Source organism: Plectropomus leopardus, chromosome 11 (genome assembly GCF_026936395.1).
Source record: "Plectropomus leopardus strain MGB_pleo_1.0 chromosome 11, ASM2693639v1, whole genome shotgun sequence".
NCBI lineage: Eukaryota > Metazoa > Chordata > Actinopteri > Perciformes > Serranidae > Plectropomus > Plectropomus leopardus.
This window is the reverse complement of record NC_142186.1, coordinates 37498861-37523860: the sequence shown is the minus strand read 5'-3', so window position 1 is coordinate 37523860 and position 25000 is coordinate 37498861. Positions and strand designations below refer to the sequence as shown.

The 25000-nt window shown below is 46.5% G+C and overlaps 1 protein-coding gene across 1 annotated transcript in view; it reads left to right on the top strand.

Moving 5' to 3' along the window:
- LOC121945704 (neural-cadherin) overlaps positions 1–25000 on the top strand; it is a 143142-nt gene that overhangs the window by 100184 nt on the left and 17958 nt on the right. The window contains exons 18-28 of the mRNA XM_088084823.1: positions 5686–5969; positions 9153–9782; positions 10225–11221; positions 12367–12460; positions 15675–15859; positions 16801–17036; positions 20735–21012; positions 21159–21373; positions 23528–23655; positions 23918–24045; positions 24609–24720. Coding sequence (XP_087940949.1) covers positions 5686–5969; positions 9153–9782; positions 10225–11221; positions 12367–12460; positions 15675–15859; positions 16801–17036; positions 20735–21012; positions 21159–21373; positions 23528–23655; positions 23918–24045; positions 24609–24720 — 3287 coding nt within the window. The remainder of the gene's footprint in view (positions 1–5685; positions 5970–9152; positions 9783–10224; positions 11222–12366; positions 12461–15674; positions 15860–16800; positions 17037–20734; positions 21013–21158; positions 21374–23527; positions 23656–23917; positions 24046–24608; positions 24721–25000) is intronic.

The window sequence follows — 25000 nt, the reverse complement described above, 5'->3', positions numbered from 1 at the left end:
AGCTTTCCCTCACACACACACACACACACACACACACACACACACACACTCTGGCGTGGTAATGAAGGTCCTCCATGTCTCTACAGATGGTGTTTGTCTCCTAAAGTCTCCTCCGTGCCCGTAAACACAGGCAGGCCAGACCCTGACTGACCTGCCTCTGGGCTCCCAACATGCATCTGTGTGTGTGTGTGTGTGTGTGTGTGTTGGCATTTCTTCACTTCATCAGGAAAGAGGAGGAGAGGAAATGAAGTGAGGATATGAGTTTCAATGAAAGAGGAGTTTAGGACGTTAGGTCGTTTGCATGAAACGCTGAGGGACGGCGTCAGGTGATGACGCTGCTGGTAACCACAAAATATGAGGAGTGTGAGCGCGCTTAGAGGGCGGGTGAGGAAGAGGGCGGTCCCACAACGCTCTGCGCTGGTCGGCGTGTGCTCATGTTATTCAAACATAATGACGTGCAGCTTCATCCCACCATGTGCGTTTGCTGACCTTACGGTCTCGGCGTCCTGGACCGACTCAGAGGGTCACTGTCAGAGCGCCACCACGTGACGAGCTGAAAACGTGTTGCCAGGTCAGTTCATGCATCCATAGTTTCATCCAACACGCTCTCATCCCAAACCGCCAAAATATGGCTGCTTGGTCAGCATCGAACACGTGTAGCGGCGAGTATCGGCCTGTTGGGACGGCGTGTTAATTTACTCCTGTTAAATATTGTGTCTTTTCAAAATACACTTTTGTTTGGTTGTTTGAGCTGATTTCGATCTGAGGACCGAAACGTTGTTTACTTACCAGACCTTTCTGCACGTATTTGGACAGCGTGCTTTTTCCCAGCTACAGTTGGATACGTTGTTGGTCATCATCCTGAACACAGCTGTACCGCCAGGCTGTAGTGAGACGCTGAGTCATGTGACCGTGGGGACGCTGAGTCATGCGACCGTGGAGACGTTGAGTCATGTGACCGTGGTGGTGTTAAGTCAAGTCAAGTCAAGTCAGTTTTATTTATATAGCCCATTATCACAAAACATGGTTTGCCTCAGAGGGCTTTACAGTGTACGACATCCCTCTGCCCTTAGACCCCCACATCACCCGAGGAAAAACTCCCCAAAAAGAACCCCTGTAACGGGGAAAAAAAAGAGGAAGAAACCTCAGGAAGAGCGGTAGAGGATAGTGAGGGATCCCTCTTCCAGGACGGACAGACGAGCAATAGATGTTGTAAATAGCAAATGAAATACAATCATGGCAAAAAAGGAAAGAGAAAGAGAGAAGGGGAGAGAGGGGGAGGGGGGGGCACAGCAATAATAGAAACAGATGCATGTCATATTACAATAATGGCAGGTGTGAAATTAGTAATTGCTCTCTATGATGATGTTGAGGGAGATGATAACAGTCTCATGCATATGTGAAAGGGAGGTGTCCAAAGGCAAGATCACAGCATCGGCGCAACCAGGACCAGACCACGATCAGGGCGAGCGGGGGGCACAGAATCAGTACAGCCACAGCACGAGCACAACCAAAGGCAGGGTCATGCATCAGCACAGCTGTCACCACGGTCAGGCACAGTCAAGGTTACGGCCAGGATCCAGGGAAACTAGGAAACAAGGGAGCAGGAACGCTCCCGAGAGGCAACAGGATTAGCGTAGTACAGTTCAACAGACCCAGGCTCTGTAATCGCGAGCCCCAGGTAGTGAGAGTACCACATGGCTATCACAGAGCTAAGCTAAGCTTGCACATGGCAATGCAGTTAACAGACATGCATGATTTCTGATGGCGGCATTGAGAGAAGGAAAGGAGCTCAGCGTATCAGAGGAAGTCCCCCGGCAGGTTAAACCTATGTCAGCCTAACTATGGGCAGGTCCAGGCAGCCTGAGCCAGCCCTGATTATAAGCTTTATCAAAGAGGAAGGTCTTAAGTCTACCCTTAAAAGTTGAAACGGTGTCTGCCTCCCTGACCGAAAATGGAAGATGGTTCCATAGGAGAGGAGCGTGGTAGCTGAAGGCTCTGGTTCCTAACCTAATTTTGAAATTTTGGGAACCACAAGTAACCCCATGCTTTCAGAGCGCAGTGATCTTGAGGGTTGGTAAGGAACTATGAGCTGTGACAGATAGGATGGAGCCTGAACATTTAGAGCTTTGTAAGTAAGGAGGAGGATTTTAAATTCAATCCTGGATTTCACAGGGAGCCAGTGCAGAGAAGCTAAAACAGGAGAAATATGGTCCCTTTTCTTGCTTCCCGTTAAAACACGAGCAGCAGCGTTCTGCACCAGTTGGAGAGACCTAAGAGATTTGTTTGGGCAACCAAATAATAGGGAGTTACAGTAATCCAGCCTAGAGGTGACAAATGCATGTACTAATTTTTCAGCATCTGTTTGGGATAGGATATGTCTAATTTTTGCGATGTTACGCAAGTGAAAGAAAGCCGTCCTTGAAGTTTGTTTTATATGGGAGGCAAAGGATAAATCCTGGTCAAATAAAACTCCGAGGTTCCTTACAGTTGTGCTAGAGGCCAAGGTAATGCCATCTAGAGAAATTAAATTGTTGGAAAAGGAGCTTCTGAGGTGTTTTGGGCCAAGAACAATAACTTCAGTTTTGTCTGAATTCAACATCAGGAAATTACGGCTCATCCAGGCTTTTACATCCTTAAGACATGTTTGAAGTCTAGATAGCTGATCAGTTTCATCTGGTTTCATAGATAGATATAATTGCGTATCATCAGCATAACAATGGAAATTTAAGGAATGTTTTCTAATTATGTTGCCTAGAGGAAGCATATATAAAGTGAAAAGGATTGGTCCAAGCACCGAACCTTGTGGCACTCCAAAGCAGACCTTTGTATGTGTGGAGGATTGATCATTGATGTGAACAAATTGGGAACGATCTGATAAGTATGACTTAAACCAGGCTAGTGACGTTCCTTTAAGGCCAATTGAGGTTTCAAGTCTGTGCAGTAAGATTTGATGGTCAATGGTGTCAAATGCAGCACTGAGATCTAATAGGATTAAAACAGAGACCAGACCCGTGTCAGAAGCGATAAATAAGTCGTTATTAATTTTTACTAGTGCCGTCTCTGTGCTATGATGAACTCTAAAGCCTGACTGAAAGTCCTCAAATAAACTGTTGTCTCGGAGAAAGTCACAGAGCTGATGAGCAACCACTCTCTCAAGGAAGGTGTTGAGTCATGTGACCGTGGTGGTGCTGAGTCATGTGACCGTGGTGTTGAGTCATGTGACTGTGGTGTTGAGTCATGTGACCGTGGTGGTGTTGAGTCATGTGACTGTGGTGTTGAGTCATGTGACTGTGGTGTTGAGTCATGTGACCGTGGTGGTGTTGAGTCATGTGACTGTGGTGTTGAGTCATGTGACCGTGGTGTTGAGTCATGTGACTGTGGTGTTGAGTCATTTGACCGTGGTGGTGTTGAGTCATGCGACCGTGGAGACGTTGAGTCATGTGACTGTGGTGTTGAGTCATGTGACCGTGGTGGTGTTGAGTCATGTGACTGTGGTGTTGAGTCATGTGACTGTGGTGTTGAGTCATGTGACCGTGGTGGTGTTGAGTCATGTGACTGTGGTGTTGAGTCATGTGACCGTGGTGTTGAGTCATGTGACTGTGGTGTTGAGTCATTTGACCGTGGTGGTGTTGAGTCATGCGACCGTGGAGACGTTGAGTCATGTGACTGTGGTGTTGAGTCATGTGACCGTGGTGGTGTTGAGTCATGTGACTGTGGTGTTGAGTCATGTGACCGTGGTGTTGAGTCATGTGACTGTGGTGTTGAGTCATGTGACCGTGGTGTTGAGTCATGTGACCGTGGTGTTGAGTCATGTGACTGTGGTGTTGAGTCATGTGACCGTGGTGGTGCTGAGTCATGTGACCGTGGTGGTGCTGAGTCATGTGACCGTGGTGTTGAGTCATGTGACCGTGGTGGTGAGTCATGTGACCGTGGTGTTGAGTCATGTGACCGTGGTGGTGTTGAGTCATGTGACCGTGGTGTTGAGTCATGTGACCGTGGTGGTGTTGAGTCATGTGACCGTGGTGGTGTTGAGTCATGTGACCGTGGTGGTGTTGAGTCATGTGACCGTGGTGTTGAGTCATGTGACCGTGGTGGTGAGTCATGTGACCGTGGTGGTGTTGAGTCATGTGACCGTGGTGTTGAGTCATGTGACCGTGGTGTTGAGTCATGTGACCGTGGTGGTGAGTCATGTGACCGTGGTGTTGAGTCATGTGACCGTGGTGGTGTTGAGTCATGTGACCGTGGTGCTGAGTCATGTGACCGTGGTGTTGAGTCATGTGACCGTGGTGTTGAGTCATGTGACCGTGGTGTTGAGTCATGTGACCGTGGTGGTGAGTCATGTGACCGTGGTGTTGAGTCATGTGACCGTGGTGGTGCTGAGTCATGTGACCGTTAGCGTTTACTGCTGCTGATGGTATTTCGGTTTCAAACATCCTGAAAGTGTTTGTTCATTAGTGAAGATCATTTTACTGAACAAAACGTGTAAGAATCATAAACGTTTGTTTACCACAGAGATTATCTTCTGCAGTGATCCAAAGTCCAGCAGAACAATCCCCGAGGCTTTTTGACCAGAGAACTGGGGAGACGTTAGCGTCCGGGCCGGCGTCCCTGTTGTGTTGCATTTATTTTTGTAAAATGCACCGATGAATTTAGCCGCTTCACTTTGTGGTGTGAAGACGAAGAGAAAAGAGAAAAGATGGTGAGGAAGAGACAGAGTGTAGAGAAACAGAAATCTGACTTTATACGTGTGTGTGTGTGTGTGTGTGTGTGTGTGTGTGTGTGTGTGTGTGTGTGTGTGTGTGTGTGTGAGCCAGAGAGGAGGGTTTGAGGAGAAAAAGGCATTTAATGAGCCCCACTGTGAGAGAGACGCCTGTTTTCATCCCAAATATTTGATATCTACTGCTGCAGTCCACACAGGTCATCACTGTGTGTGTGTGTGTGTGTGTGTGTGTGTGTGTGTGTGTGTGTGTCCACTGCCAATCAACCGCTTGTTTTTCTGCATGGAAATCGACTCCAGTATCGCTCAGAAAGTGAGAGGGAAAGCTCCACAGTCAGTGTGACGGACAGCTCTCAGCATCTGCACACGCTGCCGCATACATGATGTACAAACACATGATGTCTTCAAGGACCGTTGGAAATTTGATTATAAATTTTTAAAAATTGATAAATTGGGTAATTCTTGGTGACTTTAAAAAGAAACCAGATGGCCTGCAGGTTTGCAAGGCATATTTCTTTTTAATGTCACCAAACAAATTCTAAGAACAACAAAATGGCCAAATCTTTTCCGTTAAAATTTGTCAAATAATTTAAAAGCAAAAAAAAAAACACTTTTTAAAGAAATCATTCAAAAATTAAACCAACCAAAAGATTTTTCTTTAAATATCATCAAAATAAAAAAGCCTTTTTTTCTTAAAACTCACCCAGAAATTTTAAAGAAAAGAAGCCATGTTTTTCCTTAAAAATTGCCCCAAATATTGATCGAAAAAAAATCTCCACATTTTTAGGAAAGTTGCTGTTAAAAATGTGTATGAACCCTGTATTTAACTGATTAACTTTAATGTTTCTCCTCCTGCTCTGCCTTCGTCACCACACATTTAAAATCCAGCAGATTTTTCCCATCAAAGCTGAAGAAAACGTCGCCAAACATCACACTCTGACCTGATCTCCACTTCCTCCCTGCAGGTGCCAACGCCAAGCTGCGTTACCAGATCACCGCAGGAAACACGATGGGCACCTTCGACGTCGAGCCCGAGGTGGGCACCATCTTCGTGGCTCAGCCGCTCGACTATGAAATGGAGCAGCGGTACGAGTTACGGCTGGTCGCCTCCGACGGGAAGTGGGAGAACGAGACGCTGGTTGTCGTCCAGGTTGTCAACCGCAACGACGAGGCGCCCGTCTTCAGCCAGACCGAGTACCACGCTGCCGTCACCGAGGAGCTCACGCAGCTGCCTGTCTTCATGCTGGAGGTCAGTGCTCCTGTTCGGACAACGGCCTCTCAGTAAAGCTTCGCCACACAATGTCAGTCAAATAATAAACTTTATTATTATTACTAAATGAGATCTGGGTGTTCAATACAAATATGTGATGATTGAGGGTTTTTGGTTCTTTTTTCATCCACTATTTCTGTTTTTACAGTTTATGGCTGATAAATGGCCTCATGTTTGGGTGATTTTTAAAGAAAACATGAAGGGCATGGGTGAGGGCATCTTTAAAAATCACCAAAAAATGTAAAGAAAACAAAAACAAAAACTATTTTTTTTAAAGAAATTATAATTTTTTCCTTAAAAGATTACCAACTTTTTCAGGGCAGCCCTAGTTAATAAACCACTTTTAAACAAAAAGCAGAAGCTAACGTTATCTCAAAGCCTGCAGCTGCCTCTGTGTCTGCAGCTGTCTCTTTGTCTCCAGCTTCCTCTGTGTCTGCAGCTGTCTCTGTGTCTGCAGCTGTCTCTTTGTCTGCAGCTTCCTCTGTGTCTGCAGCTGTCTCTTTGTCTGCAGCTTCCTCTGTGTCTGCAGCTGTCTCTTTGTCTGCAGCTTCCTCTGTGTCTGCAGCTGTCTCTTTGTCTGCAGATGCCTCAGTGTCTGCACCTTCCTCTGTGTCTGCAGCGTCCTCTGTGTCTGCAGCTGTCTCTGTGTCTGCAGCTACCTCTGCGTCTGCAGCTTCTTTACCAAAGAGCATCATGAAAACAAGGAGCACTCACTCTGCAGAAAATTCTGGAGACAGAAACACCCTGAGAAATACACAGCACACTAACTGATAAAAAACAACAAAAGAACAGCTGCTGGAGTCTCGGTGGACTCTGAGATCTCGGACTGATTCAGGCCTCCCTCTCAGCCCCCCTGACCCTGCAAACGAATGCCGTGATGGAAAATGATCGGATGGGTTAACAGCACGGCATCTGTTTCTTGAGTGTTTAAATGATAGCCCTGATCGGATGTCCGTTCAGTCCACATGAAACTGTTAAAAATGTCACAGTGAGACAAGTAGCTCCTCCTGAACGCACCTCCTGTGGTGAAAATGTCAGTTCATATGAACAAGATGTGAAAACGTTTCAAGTTTAACAGAGACAAATCTAACCGCGTTGGTCACGCCTCAAACTCAGAGGTGAATTAGCCCGAAGCAACACGAGGGTGCATATCCAGTGTCCACACACTAACGTGACACACGTGTGTTTAACACAACATCGCGTCCAGCAGAACCTCCTGAAGGAAGCAGAAAGACTAAAGTTGTCTCAGAAAGTCAGTCGACCTTCTTCTTCTTCTTCTTCTTTCATGGGCCTTTCGTCACACCTATCTGCGGTAATTCACGGTGATATGCGTGTGCCGCCGGCTCAATCAGATTAGAAAGGTGGAGGTGCGTCGGGGAGGCCCGGGAAGTAATCCCCCCCAGAGAGGCGTGCGTCACCGAGTCCTCGGCCCGGGCTGCTCCCCCCGCCTGCTGGAATTGATTTGATGTAGGCTCGGTTCCTCTCGATAGTTTCGCGCGGCTCTGAGCCCCGTGTGTTAATACAATTCCGCAGATAGCGAGCGGAGGGGAAAATCCAATTTGAAATGAATATTTTTTGACTTGCGCGCCTACCTCCTCTGCGGCGCCGCGACGCCTCATCTTCAATATTGTCTACCTGCATCACGTTGTCAGGGGGTGCAGAGCGCCACCGGAGGGGGGGGGGACTTCAAAGGCTTGTGTAAACAAACCCTCCGGTGAGAAAAGAGGAGAAGAAAGGGTAAAAGTGTACTTTTTCTCCTGCTTTTGTTGGCGTCTATTAACTTTTAATTGCGTTGTGTGTCGCGGTGACAGATGTGAGTGCACGTGTCCCCTTGTGCACAGAGATAGAAGCAGTAGGTTCATTAAGCAAACAGGACAAAGCAGCAGAGAAGTGTTTATTCCTGTCTGTCCCTGAGTGTGGGGGGGCAGCAGCTGTAATCAGCTCCCTGTCCTCTGCTGCTGACATTTGTACATCATAAAAAAAAGCAATTCAGCCGTTTGGATGAGAACAAAATAAAGAACAAAAAGCAGCAGCTCCTTTAATGAGGGAGGCTGTGTGTTGCTGCTTTGACCAGCTCGCTAAAAACAAAAGGTGGCAGTCAGCCGCCATGTTTTATTACTCCTTTAATGAAATACACTTTATCACAGGAGAATATGGTGCTGCTGTTTTTGGATGATTGTGTTTTTTTTAAACATGTTTTTCGGGCTTAAAGTCCACATTAGTCCTGACTGCAGTGGGAAGTCTTTTCTAGGTCACATGATGCTGTGAGGTCACATGATGCTGTGAGGTCACATGATGCTGTGAGGTCACATGATGCTATGAGGTCACATGATGCTGGCCGCTCCCATGTATAAGGGGCTCGCCTTTCCATCACGGCTCCATAACACACCTACGTGGCTGTGGATTGAAATAATGACGGCTAGTGCGGTGGCTGCAATAGAAATAAAGCTGCTGACATTTGAACATCCGTCGCCATGGTTACTGGGATGTTATCACCAGAGAAGTCACATGACATCCCTCAGTGGAAACACAGTCAGCTCCATGTTGAGTTTGATCACATTTACTAAATATCACTGAAGTGTTGTGCAAATCTGTGATGAAAACTGTCAGCGCCAAAAGCCACTTTTCTCGTCTGTATGATACGCAGAAACGCAGCAAGCGGCGTGTCATGCAGACATGACACGCTCTCACCAGCTGCATGCTCAACTGACAATAATCCTGCTCGTAAAAAAAAAAAAAATTGAAACGCTGTCAATACCAACATAATAAAGGAAGACGAAAATGATTCAATGAAACTGATTCAATTTTTTGAGTGTTTTTTTTAATCTAAAACATAGTGGCTTCATGACAAAAATCTAGCATTTAAAGGGTTAAAATTCTGGAAATTTTTATTTGATATTTGATAGCTTGAAAAGTTCATGTTGTGTTCAGAACGATACGAGTGTGTGTGATATTTGAGCGGGCCATAAAGGGTTAAACCCTGGAGACAAAGGGCAGATATTTGATGTCTCATCATGTGAGTCTGTCTTTGTGTCACGTCTCTGGATGTCCTCCCTTCGGAGTTTGGACTGGGAGCTCTCAGTAGAGCGGAGAGGCTGAACGGTTTCATGATGTGAAAGAATCAGAAATGTCTCAAGTTGGATTTTTTTTAACCCTTCGCAGGTGTCGGCTACAGATCCGGACCAGGAGGCCGACCAGACAGCGCTCCGATACTCTCTGCACGGCCAGGGCGCCGGAGGCGAGTTCACCATAGACGAGTGCACCGGAAGAATCTACGTCCAGAGGCGCCTGGACCGGGAGGAGCGTCCGGCCTGGAGGTTCCTGGTCCTCGCCACAGACGAGGGAGGGGCAGGACTCACAGGATTCGCAGATGTGCTGCTGGAGGTCAGAGACGTCAACGACAACGCGCCCTTCTTCCCATGCCCGGCCCTGGAGGTGGACGGATGTTTTGTCGGCCAAGTGCCTGAGAACTCGCCCGCTGACACCTCGGTCATGGAGATGCGCGCCATGGACCTGGACGACCCCAACGAGGGCAAGAACGCTGTGCTGACCTACAGCATCATCAAGAACGTCCGCAACGACATCAACCTCAACCTGTTCTCCATCAACGCCAGCACAGGGACCATCTACACGGTGCTGCGCTCTCTGGACCGCGAGGTGGAGGACTGCTACCTGGTGGTGGTCGAAGCCAGGGATGGAGGAGGTTTGGCGGGAACGGGGACCGCCACCATCATGGTGTCAGATGTCAATGACCACCCGCCCGTCTTTACTCAAAGGGTCTACACTGCTCAGGTGAGTCCACCGCGACCAGGAGAGATCATTAATACAGGGGTCCCATGGTCCTGGAAAACTTGGAAAAGTCATGGAACTAGAGAGAAGTCATTGAAAGTTTTGGAGAAATCCTGGAAATTTGTTGGCAGATGGCTTTAAATGGCTGGAATTTGTGTTTATTTTACTGCCGAGTTTTTCCTTCTTTTTTAATGTTTTGGCATTTTTTTATAGAGAACTCATGATAGAGAACTTTTGATTTTTTTTATTTTTAGGAGGACGGGTTTGGAAGGCACATTTTCTTTAAAAGAAACACCAAAATAACCCCCTTTATCACAGCCTTAAACTGTAAAGACTGAAATTATTGTTGGATTTTCAAATGTCAGTCCTTAAACATATTATGTGCTATTAAACGAGTTTGTGAAACAAGATTCGATAACTTTCCCAAAACTTCTCCGTTCTGCAGGTGACGGAGGACCTGGAGGTGAACAGCGAGATTCTTGTAGTTTCTGCCACAGACGGAGATGAGGGTGAGAACTCCGTGGTAACCTTCAGCATTGTTGGCGGTGACGAGGACAGGAAGTTCTTTGTCGAGACGGACAAAATGAACCGTCGCGGTGTGATAAAACTCAAGAAGAAGGTGGACTTCGAGAAGCCCCGTGAGAGGATCTTCAACCTGACGCTGAAGGCCGAGGATGCCGACTTCTTCAGCCTGGCCTACTGCCTCGTTCAGGTGGAGGACGCCAACGACCACGCCCCCGTGTTTTTCCCACAGTTCTACGAGTCGGCGGCCATGTCCGAGGACGTCCCCATTGGTACGATCGTCGCTCAAGTGACAGCTTCGGATCTGGACTCGGGTCAAAACGGCCGTTTCTCGTACAGTATCTCCAAAGACTCGGACCCCTTTGGTCAGTTCCTGGTGGACCAGTCCGGCTGGGTGGTCGTGGCCGATTCTTTGGACCGAGAGAAAGTCTCGCAGCACAGGATCATGGTCCTCGCCACAGATGCCGGGACCCCACCCATGACCGGCACTGCCATCGTCATGGTAACCGTTCTCGACATCAACGACAACGGGCCGGAGTTCGAGGTCTTCTACAAGCCGGTGGTTTGGGAGAACACACCGGCGCCGCAGGCGGTTCAAATGAACGAAACCTCCCTCCTCCTCCACGCCACTGACCGGGACACCTCCGCCAATGGCGGGCCGTTCTCCATACGGCTCCTCATGCTCACCTCAGATGCCACCAACTTCAATTTGACGGACTTTCGTAACGGCAGCGCGGCCATCACCGCCCTCCGGACCTTCGACCGCGAGCGGCAGAAGGAGTACCGCCTCCCGATTCTCATGATTGACAGCGGCTCTCCTCCAATGAGCTCCACCTCCATGCTGACCGTTGTCATTGGTGACCGGAACGACCACCCACACTCACCGGGACACACCCACTTCATCGTCTATAGCTACGAGGGTATGTTTGACCATTTTCTCTCAGACTGTAAAATCTGAAAAGCTGATCTCACCTCAGATCTTCTTGAATAGATTATTATTTACTTCATATCTAAGTGCTACGTTTGCTCTAAATGTTTCTATATTTACTGAATGTTGGTGGAGCGAACTTGTTCTTTCTGATCAGCCTCAGTAAACAGAGTCGGTCTGACTGAACTCGATCGTCACAGAGAGGATTTAGACGATGATGACGTTCAGAGATCTGTGATTTCTGTTCTCTTAACGTGGTTAAGAAAAATACAAATCAGATGGAGGAGACAGAGAAGCCAACTAGAAAAAGGTGAATGTGTAAACCTTCAGCGCTGAGAGCACTCGCTGTGTTTCATTTCACACCTGAGAGCCTCGGAGTTCGGCCTCCTGCTTCCTGCCGCTCTGTGGCCGTCTCCTCGCTGCTCTGACAGAGCGTTTGTCGTTCTTCCTCTCAGTTGACCAGCTGGTCTCAGACTGGTGTGTTTGTGGTTGCGGGCGGCTCTTCTAACCTTCAGGTCCCTTGCCGTCCCTCCTCCTCCTCCGGAGCGCTCCATGCTCGTGTTGTTAGGACCGTACTCGTCACACTCGACTGCTCATGGCCTCCCGCTCCAGCCCACATCACTTATTTAGCGTTTCTTACCATCTGTCAGCCTGCTGTAATTTGCTGGAAAAACGAAGCTTTTCTGTAATGTATTTTTAGTGGATTCCCTCTGCGGGCCCTTTCCACATGAAAGTACATTCACCCGCTAATACCGATCCATCACGTAGCTCAACAACACGCCATGAAGCAAACAATTAACTGCGGCTTAAGTCCCAGGTCTGACGGGCACATCAACAGGAGCCGCTTTTAAAAAGCAGCTGATTTCACAGCTAAAGAGATTACAGCGCTGCTTTCGGCTTTTTTTGGAGGAAAAACACTGTGCGAGCACTTCCAACACGCGCACGTCTTCATGCTGCGCTGTTAGAGCGTGACCGCGTGTGCCACCGAGGCGTCACCCGCCACCTTATCTACACATTCTTTCCTGCACTCTTAATATGTCGGCGGTGCCACAGGGATCCCTGCACTCACAACCGATTCCTCTCAAAGCCAGAGCAGTTTTTCACTTTTTCTGTCTTCTCCTTCCCTCCTGCTGACAGGTATTCTCCCGACGACGGTGCTCGGACGAGTTCAATCCCCCGACCTTGATGACTGGAGCCAGAAGGTGTACCGCTTCGAGGGCAAACAGTCCAGGTACTTTGATCTCGTTCGGTGGAAACTCAGAGGTGAGGCACTGAAAAAGAGGGATGGAGGTGAACGTTAGGCGTGCTCTGAAGGAGAGAAAGGCCATAAAGGGAGGAGGCAGAGAAGAGAAGAAAGAGACAGAAAGAGACACGATGCTACAAGATGTAGAGAGGCGATAGAGATGTGAATCACAAGTTTCCATCACAGATTTCTGCAAAACCGAAGCGATATTTAGTAATAAAACTCAACATAGAGCTGACTGTGTTTCCACTGAGTGATGTCATGTGACTTCTCCTCTGATAACATCCAAGTAACCATGGCGATGGATGTTCAAAACATCAGCAGCTTTATTTCTGTTACAGCCACCGCACTAGCCGTCATTATGTGCAATCCAAGGCCACGTAGCCGTGTTACGGAGCCGTGAAGGAAAGGCGAGCCCCTTATACGTGGGAGCAGACACATATCATGTGACCTCATAGCATCTCGTGACCTCACAGCATCATGTGACCTAGAAAACTGCAGTTTGGGAGAATATGGCTTTTTACAATCACCTCTGATAACACCGCATGGCGGAGGATGAACTTTTTTGTGATAAATGTGAGTTTTTTTAAACTGACGTTTTTTCATTGAGCGTCATTTATATTTGCAATTTTCATTTTCTGCAGCTTGAGGGTTAATGGAAAGCCGCTTGCAGAAAGACAAATACATGTAGAAACTTTCAGCTTTTAAGTCACACAAATTCTTTGTTTTGAAAGCAAAAACTGCACAGACTGCTGCTTTGTTTTAAAAGTAAAATAAAGCTATTCAAACCTGCTGCAGATCCGGCCAGCGGCATTTAAAATTTATTTATGTGCAGTGAGCGGCCCCGGAGTTACACTGTTTGTGATGTCAAAGAGTTAATTCAGTGTTTGTAGTAGTTTAAATTAGCCGACCCGTTTGTTTTGGAGAGGAAGTGAACTTTATGGATAATTTTGCTGCTGAACGTCTGGATTTATCGGAGAGAAAACAGCTGACTTTACATTAGCATGTGTTGGACGTGTGAAACTGTCTTTAATGTTTTTAATGTGAAACTGTTTTATTTGGTTTCTGATGAACTGAAATCAGCTGGTGTGTTTGTTTCGGAGAGGAAAAGTTCTAACTTGAAGACATTTCAGCTGGTTACAAGCTACAATTAACAGCTCAACGCCACTAAATCCCCTAAATCTGACACACGTCACCTTTAAGTCTACAGGTATGTCGAAATGAATCAGCTGAAGTCAGCAGGTAAATAAACTGTCAGAGGTTTGTTCCCTGCAAGTTTATCTGCTGCCGTCTTCACCGCCGCTCGTCACACTGCAGGTAGTTTTGGATAAAAGCATTCAGAGAGTGGCGGATGTGAAGCTCTTTCAGGATGAGCTAAAGCAGAGAAAGACTGGCTGTTAAAGTGTCCCCTCTCATGTGACACGCAGCCCGAGATTCATGGAGACAAAGGGGAGGAAATGAAAGAGCTGCAGAGGAGCTGACAGATGGAAAACAGAGAGGAAGAGACAGTACAAAGGTGCGCTGCCACAGAGAGAGAGAGGGAAACTGGGACAGAGAGACAGAGACAGAATGAAAGGGCAGAGGACAGGAGGAGAGAGGGATGGAAGAGGGGATCTGACTTGTCAGGAACAGAGTTATTAATACTTCATAACCAGCCGGATTGAAAATTCCCAGTGAAGCACGGCGAGGGCGCGCTCGTTTTGTTTGATGAGGCGAGGCTTCATGCGGACGCCTTGAAAGGAGAGCCTGATTGCGCTCCCTGCCACCTCCTCTTCTAACGAGATACCTGCGAGGAGGGACGACAAGAGAGAACAAAAGAGGCGCCCCAGAAATACTGTCCTGAACCTCTATAGCAGCAGGCAGCTCTGCAGCAACAGATCACTCTGCAGCAACAGATCACTCTGCAGCAGCAGGCAGCTCTACAGCAGCAGATCACTCTGCAGCAACAGATCACTCTGCAGCAGCAGGCAGCTCTACAGCAGCAGATCACTCTGCAGCAACAGATCACTCTGCAGCAGCAGGCAGCTCTGCAGCAGCAGGCAGCTCTGCAGCAACAGATCACTCTGCAGCAGCAGGCAGCTCCGCAGCAGCAGGCAGCTCTGCAGCAGCAGATCACTCTGCAGCAGCAGGCAGCTCTGCAGCAGCAGGCAGCTCTGCAGCAGCAGGCAGCTCTACAGCAGCAGATCACTCTGCAGCAGCAGATCACTCTGCAGCAGCAGGCAGCTCTACAGCAGCAGATCACTCTGCAGCAGCAGGCAGCTCTGCAGCAGCAGATCACTCTGCAGCAACAGATCACTCTGCAGCAGCAGGCAGCTCTACAGCAGCAGATCACTCTGCAGCAACAGATCACTCTGCAGCAGCAGGCAGCTCTGCAGCAGCAGGCAGCTCTGCAGCAGCAGATCACTCTGCAGCAGCAGGCAGCTCTGCAGCAGCAGGCAGCTCTACAGCAGCAGATCACTCTGCAGCAGCAGGCAGCTCTACAGCAGCAGATCACTCTGCAGCAGCAGATCACTCTGCAGCAGCAGGCAGCTCTACAGCAGCAGATCACTCTGCAGCAGCAGGCAGCTCTGCAGCAGCAGATCACTCTGCAGCAACAGATCACTCTGCAGCAGCAGGCAGCTCTGCAGCAGCAGGCAGCTCTACAGCAGCAGATCACTCTGCAGCAACAGATCACTCTGCAGCAGCAGGCAGCTCTGCAGCAGCAGGCAGCTCTACAGCAGCAGATCACTCTGCAGCAGCAGATCACTCTGCAGCAGCAGGCAGCTCTACAGTAACAGGTGGCTCTGCAGCAGTGCCGCAGCAACAGCACTGTCAGACTACAGGTTTCCATCACAGATTTGTGCAAAACTTTGATGTTATTTTGTAAATGTGGATAAAACACAACGTGGAGAGGACTGTTTCCACTGAGTGATGTTTTGTGAGAAAAACTGTCCTGACCTGCTGCTGCTCGCCAACGCAGGCGCCTTGTGTATGCAACAGTGAATGACATATAAGAAAAAAATAAGGAAAAATTACATATCACAAAAAAGAAAAAAGGAAACATATATAGGAAAATTCATATATAACAAAATAAATGATTGAAAAATGTAAGACAAACTGATATAGAAGAGTATCATGCCAGACTTTGTTTTATTGCTCTGTTTTCAACATTAAAACTGTAGAAAGTTTTTAAGGTTTTTAAAAAAATGTCTGTGTCCGTCAGGTTGTTCAGTCTGAACCAGACCTCAGGTCAGCTCAGCGTCAGGGAGGGGACCCCTCCGGGCTCCTACTGTCTGCAGGTGCGTGTGTCGGACCACACCTGGCCCGACGTCACCTCCACAGCTCAGGTGGATGTCAGGGAGCTGCAGCAGGACGCCCTGAGGAACGCCGCCTCCATCCGCATCAGCAGTGAGTCCTTCAAAGAAAAGCAGAGCTAGAATGTAACTAAGTACATTTTCTCAAGTACTTCAGTACAAATTTGAGCTACTTGTACTTTGAGTATTTTGTATTTTATTATTTTATACTTTTACTCTGCTACATTTCAGAGGGAAATATTTTACTTTTTGCTTCACTACATTTATCTGATAGCTTTAGTTAACTTACAGATTCAGATTTATATTATTTTATATTATATTTTATATTATATAAAAAACATGAAAAGACTTTAGAAAATATGCTGTTGTTATTAATTAAATTACCAAACATTGTATACAATTACAGCTGAAATGAGCAGTTGATTAATCAGTTGACTGACAGAAAACTATTTTGATAATTGATATATTTTTCTATTGAGGGTTGGGGATTTTTTGTCCTTTTTAAAATAATTTATATTGTAATAGTTTTTTGTTTTTTGAATAATTTTTATATTTTTGGGTGATTTTTTCCTTCGTTTTTAAATAATTTAGAGTTTTTGAGGGTCTTTGTTTTGTTTTTTTTTTGTTTTTTTTTTTTTTTTCTTTTGCATGCACCCAGTGGTTGCCGCGGAAACTGTATTTGACAGGGCTGCGGAGAGCCACCGGGTCCCGGTTTCAGGGCTGTCGGCTCCCCCAGGCTCCGTCAGCACCGACAGACAGAGATGCATGATGGGAAATGACTCGCTGTTCTTCCTCTCCTGTCTGCTCTCGTCTCGTCATTGTTTTCTGTTTTTTGCAGATTTTTTTCTCCTCTTTTCTTCGTATTTTTGTTTTTATTCTTTTCATGACGCGACGGTGTGATGTGTCTGTGTGTCCTGCTTTTTAAAGAGGTTTTAAAGAGTTAATAAATCAGTTCATCAGTTCCTCCTCCTCCTCCTCTCTCCTCTCCTCTTCCTCCTCCTCTCTCCTCTCCTCTTCCTCTTCCTCTTCCTCCAGACCTGACACTGGAGGAGTTTTTCAGCAGCAGTAGAGGCGAGGAGAGTCGTTTCTCCTGTCTGGGTCGACTGTTGGCTGACCTGCTGCAGACTTTGCCAGAAAACGTCCAGATCTTCTCGGCGAGCAACGCCGGCCAGCGTGGGGAGAAGGCCGTCACCGTGTGGTTTTCCGCTCAAGGCTCGCCGTACTACAAGGCGGAGAAGCTGCACGGTTATGTGGCGGCAAACAAAGCCAAGGTGAGGATGGAGCTACATGGAAACATGTCCTAAATTGTATCTTTTTTTTTACCTTCCAGGTCCTGCAGGGTGTCTTTAATGACCTTTTGGGTTTAAGTGCAAGCTGCATTTTATTCACCTGCGTGGGACAGGAAGGCATGTTCTCTTTAAAAAGACGTTTCCTTCTTCTTTCTTTTTTTTTTTTTTTTTTCAATTTTTGGCAATTTGTTTTCTTCCAAAATCTAGCACCTTTTATAGAAATAAAGAAAAGAAAGCATTTCTTTCAAGTGGATTTTTAAAGAAAAATCGCAGGTTAGGAAGGCATGTTTAAAAAAAACAACAACAGCTTTTTCTGTATTTTTAATGTATTTGGCAATTTCCATAGAAAATGTCTTTCTTTTTTAAGAAAACAGGTTTGGAATGTTTGGATTTTTGTTTTTGCCAAAATTACACCGCATATCATAGTCAGAAACTGTAAAAACAGAAATTATTGTAGGATTTTCAGATTTCCGACAGTCCATGAACACATCATGTGGGATGCTGAAATTATGTGTGAAGTTTATGTTTGAAAAACGCAGACCAGAAAGCATGGGAAAAAAAATTGTGAAAAGTCATGGACACGTTTTGAAATGAGCTGAGCCTGTTCACACCGAACAACTTTATATGGAAACAAAAACAAATCGTGAAACATTGGTGTTGAACATCTGACTGGTCGGACATCATTCTGAGCGCGTTCGGTCCCACTTTGAATTTTCCTTTAAATCTAGAGAAAAGTGTCACTTCAGCACAAACTCAAAGAAAGGTGGCGTGAATTATGAAAGCAGAGAAGAGCTGAACTGACTGCACGCCAACGCATTAATTACACATCACATTCATACATGCAGCCGCACTTACAAACTCTTACTGGAAACCACTGAACGTTGCGTTTCATACACACACGGACACACGTGAACACACATGGACACACATGAACTCACATGAACACGTGAACACACATGGACACACGTGAACACACATGCAGGCGGTGGTTACGCTCAGAGGTCAAACATTCAGACCTGAAATCCATTGAAACACGTCTCTGCAGCAAACGGCGGCTCGTATGATCCGCTCGTATGATCCGCTCGCTGTGAACATGGAGATGAATATTTTACATCCATTAAAAGGTGGAGAGCAGCTGCTGACCTGAGGTCAGTGCCGTGAAGGTGATGACGCTCAGTCAGCCGTGTAAACACATACGTTTATCACATACACACACATGCACGCACACACGCACACAAACCACTGGGCAACACTCATATTTAAACTTCAATAAAACTATTAAAAATATCTTAAAAAAGAGAATAATGAAGAGAAGGAGACAAAAGAAACGACCGTGCACAAAAACAAACAAACCACACAAATAAAAAATAAAGACATACAGAGTGATAAAGTCGAAAATGTTTGAATTAATATTATTTAAACTACCAGCCCCTCCGCAACAAGCAGCATCTGAAAAACATTTTTTAAAGAAAACATGCCTTCCAAATGAAAGAAAGAAAGAAGAAAAAAACATGCCATAATCCACCAAAAATGTTTTCTTTAAAAAATACTACAACTGTGAAAAAAACAAAAAAAACTCAACAAAACAACAAAAACTTTGAAGAAAAAAAAGTTAAATGAATAAATAATATTCTGGCCAAATGTTTTCTTTAAAAATCACCAACAAGAACACCAAAATCTCAAGAACATTTTCCGAAGAAAAAATTGTTTTTAAAGAAATTTTAAAGAAAAAGAAGTCCAAAAGTTGTGAAAGAAAAATATCGCAAAACATTGTAAAGTTTAAAAAAAAAAAAACATTTTTTGAAGAGAAAGAAAAACACCAAATGTTTTCCTTAAAAAAGGCCAACATTTGTGCTGTTTACCTAAAACTGCATCATAACCTGTTTACGCCGTACTGAACTCCATCAAGAGACGTACATTTGTGAAGTATGTAAATGTCTGTTTTGTAAATTTAATATCTTTAAAGTTTGAGAAAAACGACAGACATCAGCTCAGATTCTCAGACCTGTGAGAAACATCTTCTTCCTTTTTTTTTTTTTTTTGACATTTAACAAACTAAACAGTAAGTTTATCTAAAGGAATATTAACAGATAATAAAACAATTCTAAATTAGTTGCAGCCATAAATATTATTCCTACAAGTTACAAGAAAATGAGTTACTTGAAATTTAGCACGAAAAAGAAAAAAGGTTAAAAAAAGGTCAAAAACAAAAACAAAAAAAAAGTTGATAATAATAATAATGATAATAATAGAGTGCTCTGGATATATTTCATTATTTTTTTACAAAATATCATTAATTCAGATAATGTTTCTCTCTCTTTATGAAAACTAAATTTGCAGTCATTTTCTGGTCACCATGTTTTAGTTTCTTAGTTTCAGAGCTTGTAAAAGGCGTCTAGATGCAGCGCAAGAAAATGATGTCGTTCCAGTTTTCAAAAGGTTCAGACATAAAAATGGTGCTAAAACACTAAAAATCAGAAAAGTATTGAGCAGGAATGAAGTCCGTGATTGCAGCCTGAAGGTCACAGGTGACGGCGGCGACAAATTCAGTTCAGCACGTCTCAGACTGTCACGTGACTTCTTTCAAAAACAATCCATACAACAGACATCAATACAAAGTATGAATATGTGTTCAAAGCACACGCAGGATGATTAAAAATAACCTGAACATCAAATGCTGCAGAAGAAAGGCGCATCTTTAATTATCTCAGGTTAAAAGCAAAAACTTCTCGGCTGATTTGGAACAAAAATGTCAGATAAAAACAAAACAAGATGAAGCTGAAACCGGCTCCCAAAAAGTGGCGCCCCGCCTGGGGAGCGAAAGTCACTGTGGATAAGAGCGTCAGCCGAAGAACTGAACTCCAAAAACAGAAACGCACACAGTCGGAGCGAGACAGGAATCCCTGAGGGACCCTGATGAAAACCTCTCACCCAGAAACACAAAACCAGAGAAGAGAATGGAGATGACAAGCAGGGAAACGGGTGAAATTTGGCAACAGAGAGCGGATGACAGCAGAGCTTTAAGACGGCGAGAAAACGACAGAGAAACACCAAAGTGCATAAATAAGATGAAGGGGAGCGGCGTGACTGCAGATGTCGTGATGCAGGTCGACGGCGATTAAGAGGAGCTGCCGACGCTCGCGACCTCAAACACAGCTGTTAGTTTGCTGTTTGTTTCACTTTATCAAAGTTACATTTTCAGCCCAGATTCACTTTTTCCTGTAGTTCAAAATCTCTTCAAGTCTGAACTGTGATGTGAAGAATATGAGCCGTCGTCAGTGATCAGGACTGCATTCAGCATTTTTTGTCCTCTCGACCTTTAACCTCACTTTCCTTTTGTCTCCCAGATGTTCAGACGGACTTTTGGACTTTTTGTTGTTATGTTGCCTTTTTAGTGTCCTGTGTCAGCTTAAAATCAATCAATCAATCAATCAATCAATCATAAGAAAAGATGACAGCCCTCTCAGGTCCAAACCGGATGAAGTGTAATGTTTGACAGTTTTTTTTAAATTAACTTTACGTGAAGTTTCTAGTTTGATATGTTGCACACGTTGGAGCAGTTTTAACAGCAGGAACAAGCTGAAACATCCTTCTCACTCGAGGATGTTGACACTGTTTTTGCTGCTTTTATCTTTTTGATTTTTGACATAATCTTATTGTACTTTTTTCCCACCCTGCAGCTGGAGTCCGTGTTGGGCCTGACCATCTCTCAGGTGGGCGTGGACGAGTGTCCGCACACCGACTGCAGCCAGTCTGGAGGCTGCAGCAGCGGGGTTTCCTTCAGCCACGCCCCCGTGGCTCTCAGCACCGGGAACACCTCTCTGGTGTCGCTGGCGGCCTCGGTGGTGGCGCAATGCGGGTGCCGCGGCCGAGAGGCCGTCCACCTGCCCTGCTCCGCCTACCCCGCCAACCCCTGCCTCAACGGGGGCTCCTGCCAGGACGGGCCGCTGGGATACAGGTCGGTGCTGCCACCACAGCTGCTGTCTGAGCTTATTATGATAACCATCAGGGCCGTTTGACGCCGGGGGCCGGACCTCTGACCCGGGGGGGGGGGTTGTTCTCAGATGTCGTTATCGTGTTAACGGTAAATGGTCTGTCCGTCAGGTGTAAGTGTCCTCCCATGTTCGACGGCCCCGAGTGCCAGCAGACCAAACACAGCTTCGGCGGGCGGGGCTACGCCTGGTTCCCTCCCATCATGCCTTGCTTCCAGAGCCACATCTCCCTTGAGTTCCTGGCTGAGTCGGCCAACGGGCTGCTCCTGTACGACGGGCCGCTCGGCCCCGCCCACTCTGGGGAGCAGGAGGACTTCATCGCCGTCGGTGAGTTTACCGTCAAAGATCACTGAGTGCAGCAGATAGTCTTTCTTAACGGCCTCCCAACTGGAAATGTTTGGTTCTAAATACGTTCTGAGAATGTTACAACACAACCAATGAATGTGTTAGTAACACTGTCAGCAGCAAGTTTTCTTTATGTTCCCAGAACATTCTTTGAAATGAACTTAGAAATAATAAACATCCTTAAAACTTTCTTTGAACGTTAGATGACAATGTTTTCTTTAAAACGTTATCGTGACTTTTAGGAAACATTAGCCAGTGTTGTGGGAACGTTCCCTGCTCGTCTCCATCCTGCAGTCATGGACATATTTAAGTTAAAACTCTGCAGCTGCTGCTCGCAGCGACGCAGACACAACTCCCCTCAGACAATAAACTGTTAATAACCTGATCAATCAAAACGATCATCACAGTGTGTGACAGTAAACAGAGGGGCTGAGTGGATCAATACGCTGTGCGCAGCCGTACAATAAAATGAGTCAAAGTTGTGGTAAATTTGATAAAATTACAATACAGAATTCATGGGGACTGCCTGCTTGCCATGAAGCGGCTGATTAGAGGTGTTGGCTTCAGTTTCTATTATCACAGACAAATTATTCAAGAGCTACAAACTCCTCAGGATAACCAGATCAAGTGCTGTGAAACACAAGCAGAGCAGAACAAGTACAACAAATCTTAAGATTTAACAGTATTTATTTGTTTATCACACAAACAATGAAATGTTAAATAAAAACACACGCACATACACAAAAAAGAATATCCGAAGCCGTAATCCGAAAACTGAATACCTGCCCAATTAACAAATATTCAAACAGCCGATTATTTGGGTCGGGCCCTAAACGTGATATTATATTACTTTGTACTTACATTGTCATATTCTGTATAAGTGAGGCTGCACAGCTCGTTTCTAACGCAGAAACGCCGTCAGCACAGGACGCTGATGTCGGCTACTTTGAAATTTGCCAGAAAGTTCCAGAGTGACGGATGCTGTTTCAACCGGTTTGCACAAAAACCAAAGCTGAACTCGTACAGCTGACCGGACCGGCAAACCGTAAATCGCCCAGACTCTCATCTCCACGTCTCGGTCTGTACCAGAAGAGTGTTGGACGAATAAAAGGACGAGCTGAGCAGCTGCATCAAACACACGTGACACATGTTCTGGCAGTTTGGAGCTGCTTCCATCTGTCGCCTGTGATGCGTGTCGGCGTGACTCCTCCACCGCTGCCAGAAAACACTAAACTCGGTTTGAGACGCAGCTTCTCTCATTCTCATTCAGTGTTATTATATATAGTATTATATTCAGTAATCTGACGGCGCCGGTGGGAACGCGCTGGCGCTCGAGCCTCTCAACGTGGCGCTGTAAGGACGGCTCCTCTGCGGACACACGGCTCCATAAACTCTAATGTCAGCTCCCGGCGGCGCTGGTAGCGGATTAGCCTGCAGACGCTTCCTGCATAATCTTTCACGTTACGTCATCATTGAAGCTGGTCAGATTCCACGCCAGCACGTGGAGGGGAAGTCAGAGATGGCTGCAGCATATTTCACTTACATGTTCAATAACAAGGCTGGGAGGTTGATCGGGTCACTCACACACACACACACACATACACACACACACACACACACACACAGCTCAGAGCTCTCATTAATGACTCTTTCAGCTGCGTCTCACCGTCTTCACTCAGTGAACGCAGCTTTAGAGCCGTCCCATCTTTCGTCCTTCATATCAGCTCAAAGTGCTGAAGATGAGCGACTGTAAAACCCTAAAAATCCCAGAAACTTTCGAAAGTCTGAGAAATGCCCTGAAATCCAGGAAATGTCCCAAAATCTGAGAAACATCATAACAATACTGTATATAGAAATATATGTACACAGCATGTGGACACTCTGAGAATAAAGTGCAGATGGGCCAGAGGTGGAAGAAAATAAAGAAATGTAAATCTAAAAGAAATATTAAAGAAGTAAAAACAGTAAAAGTACATCAGAGAATCTGAGTCCCGAGAAGCTGCTGAAAGCTCCGACTCAGCAGTAAGTTAGTCTTTGAGTCTGCGGTCTTTTCTCTGCACGTCCGTCCCAAACTGTAACATCGTCCAGGAACGTTTTAAGACATCGTCTCACAGTGAGAATCTTCTTCTCCGTCAGAGCTGAGAAACGGAGTTCCAGCTCTGAGCATCAACCACGGATCAGGAACTCTGACGCTGCAGCTGCCGCCAAAATCCACCGCCACCGACCGCCGCTGGCACCGCCTCGACATCATCAGCGACGGGAAGGTAGGACGGACTGAGGGACGGGGGGCGGACGGAGGGACGGGGGATGCTTCTAACTTTATTTTATGCAGTGCTGCAGTTTCCTATGTTACACACGTCGTTTTTGTTTGTGTCTCTATGTGTGTCTCATTGTCTCTGTGTGTCTCCGTGTGTCTCTGTGTGTCTCATTGTCTCTGTGTGTGTCTCTATGTGTCTCTGTGTGTCTCATCATCTGTGTGTGTGTCTCTGTGTGTCTCATTGTCTCTGTGTGTGTCTCTGTGTCCAGGCCGTCCAGCTGATCCTGGACCAGTGTGGTGGGTCTGCGGTGAATGAGCTGGAGGGAGTCGGAGGAGACGCTGAGGATGTGGACGAGTCCAGCTGCAGAGCAGCAGGAGAGACGCCTGGAGACCAGAGGTGAGACAGGAGGACGTCCACAGCCAGAGTCCAAAAACTGTCCACTTTTGTCTCAGCATATTTTATGGAGATAATAATGTACTGAACAATATTTTCTCCTCCTCCTCGTCCTCCTCCTCCTCCTCTCTCTCCTCCTCCTCCTCCTCCTCCTCCTCTCTCTCCTCTCTCCTCCTCCTCCTCTCTCTCCTCCTCTCTCTCCTCCTCCTCCTCTCTCTCTCCTCCTCCTCGTCCTCCTCCTCCTCCTCTCTCTCCTCCTCCTCCTCCTCCTCCTCTCTCCTCTCTCTCCTCCTCTTCCTCTCTCTCCTCTCTCTCCTCCTCCTCCTCCTCTCTCTCCTCCTCTTCCTCTCTCTCCTCTCTCTCCTCCTCCTCCTCTCTCCTCCTCCTCCTCTCTCTCCTCCTCTTCCTCTCTCTCCTCTCTCTCCTCCTCCTCCTTTTTCTTCTCCTCCTCCTCCTCCCTCTCTCTTCTCCTCCTCCTCCTCCCTCTCTCTTCTCCTCCTCCTTGTCCTCCTCCTCCTCATCGTCCCCCTCCTCTCTCTCCTCCTCCTTGTCCTCCTCCTCCTCAGGTATCTGAACGTCTTTCAGCCTCTTCAGTTGGGAGGAATGAAGGAAACGTCTCCTCATCGACGTTATCGCAGTTTCACCGGCTGCATCCGAAACCTGGCGGTCGACAGTCAGGTAAAGTGTGTGCGGAGTGATGAGCTGTGAGACTATGGAGCGTCCAGGGATACTGAGATCAGGATCAGGGTCAGGGTCAGGATCAGGGTCAGGGTCAGGATGAGGATCAGGGTCAGGGTCAGGTTTCAGGGTCAGGGTCAGGATCAGGATCAGGGTCAGGGTCAGGATCAGGGTCAGGGTCAGGGTCAGGATGAGGATCAGGGTCAGGTTTCAGGGTCAGGGTCAGGGTCAGGATCAGGATCAGGGTCAGGATCAGGATCAAGGTCAGGATCAGGGTCAG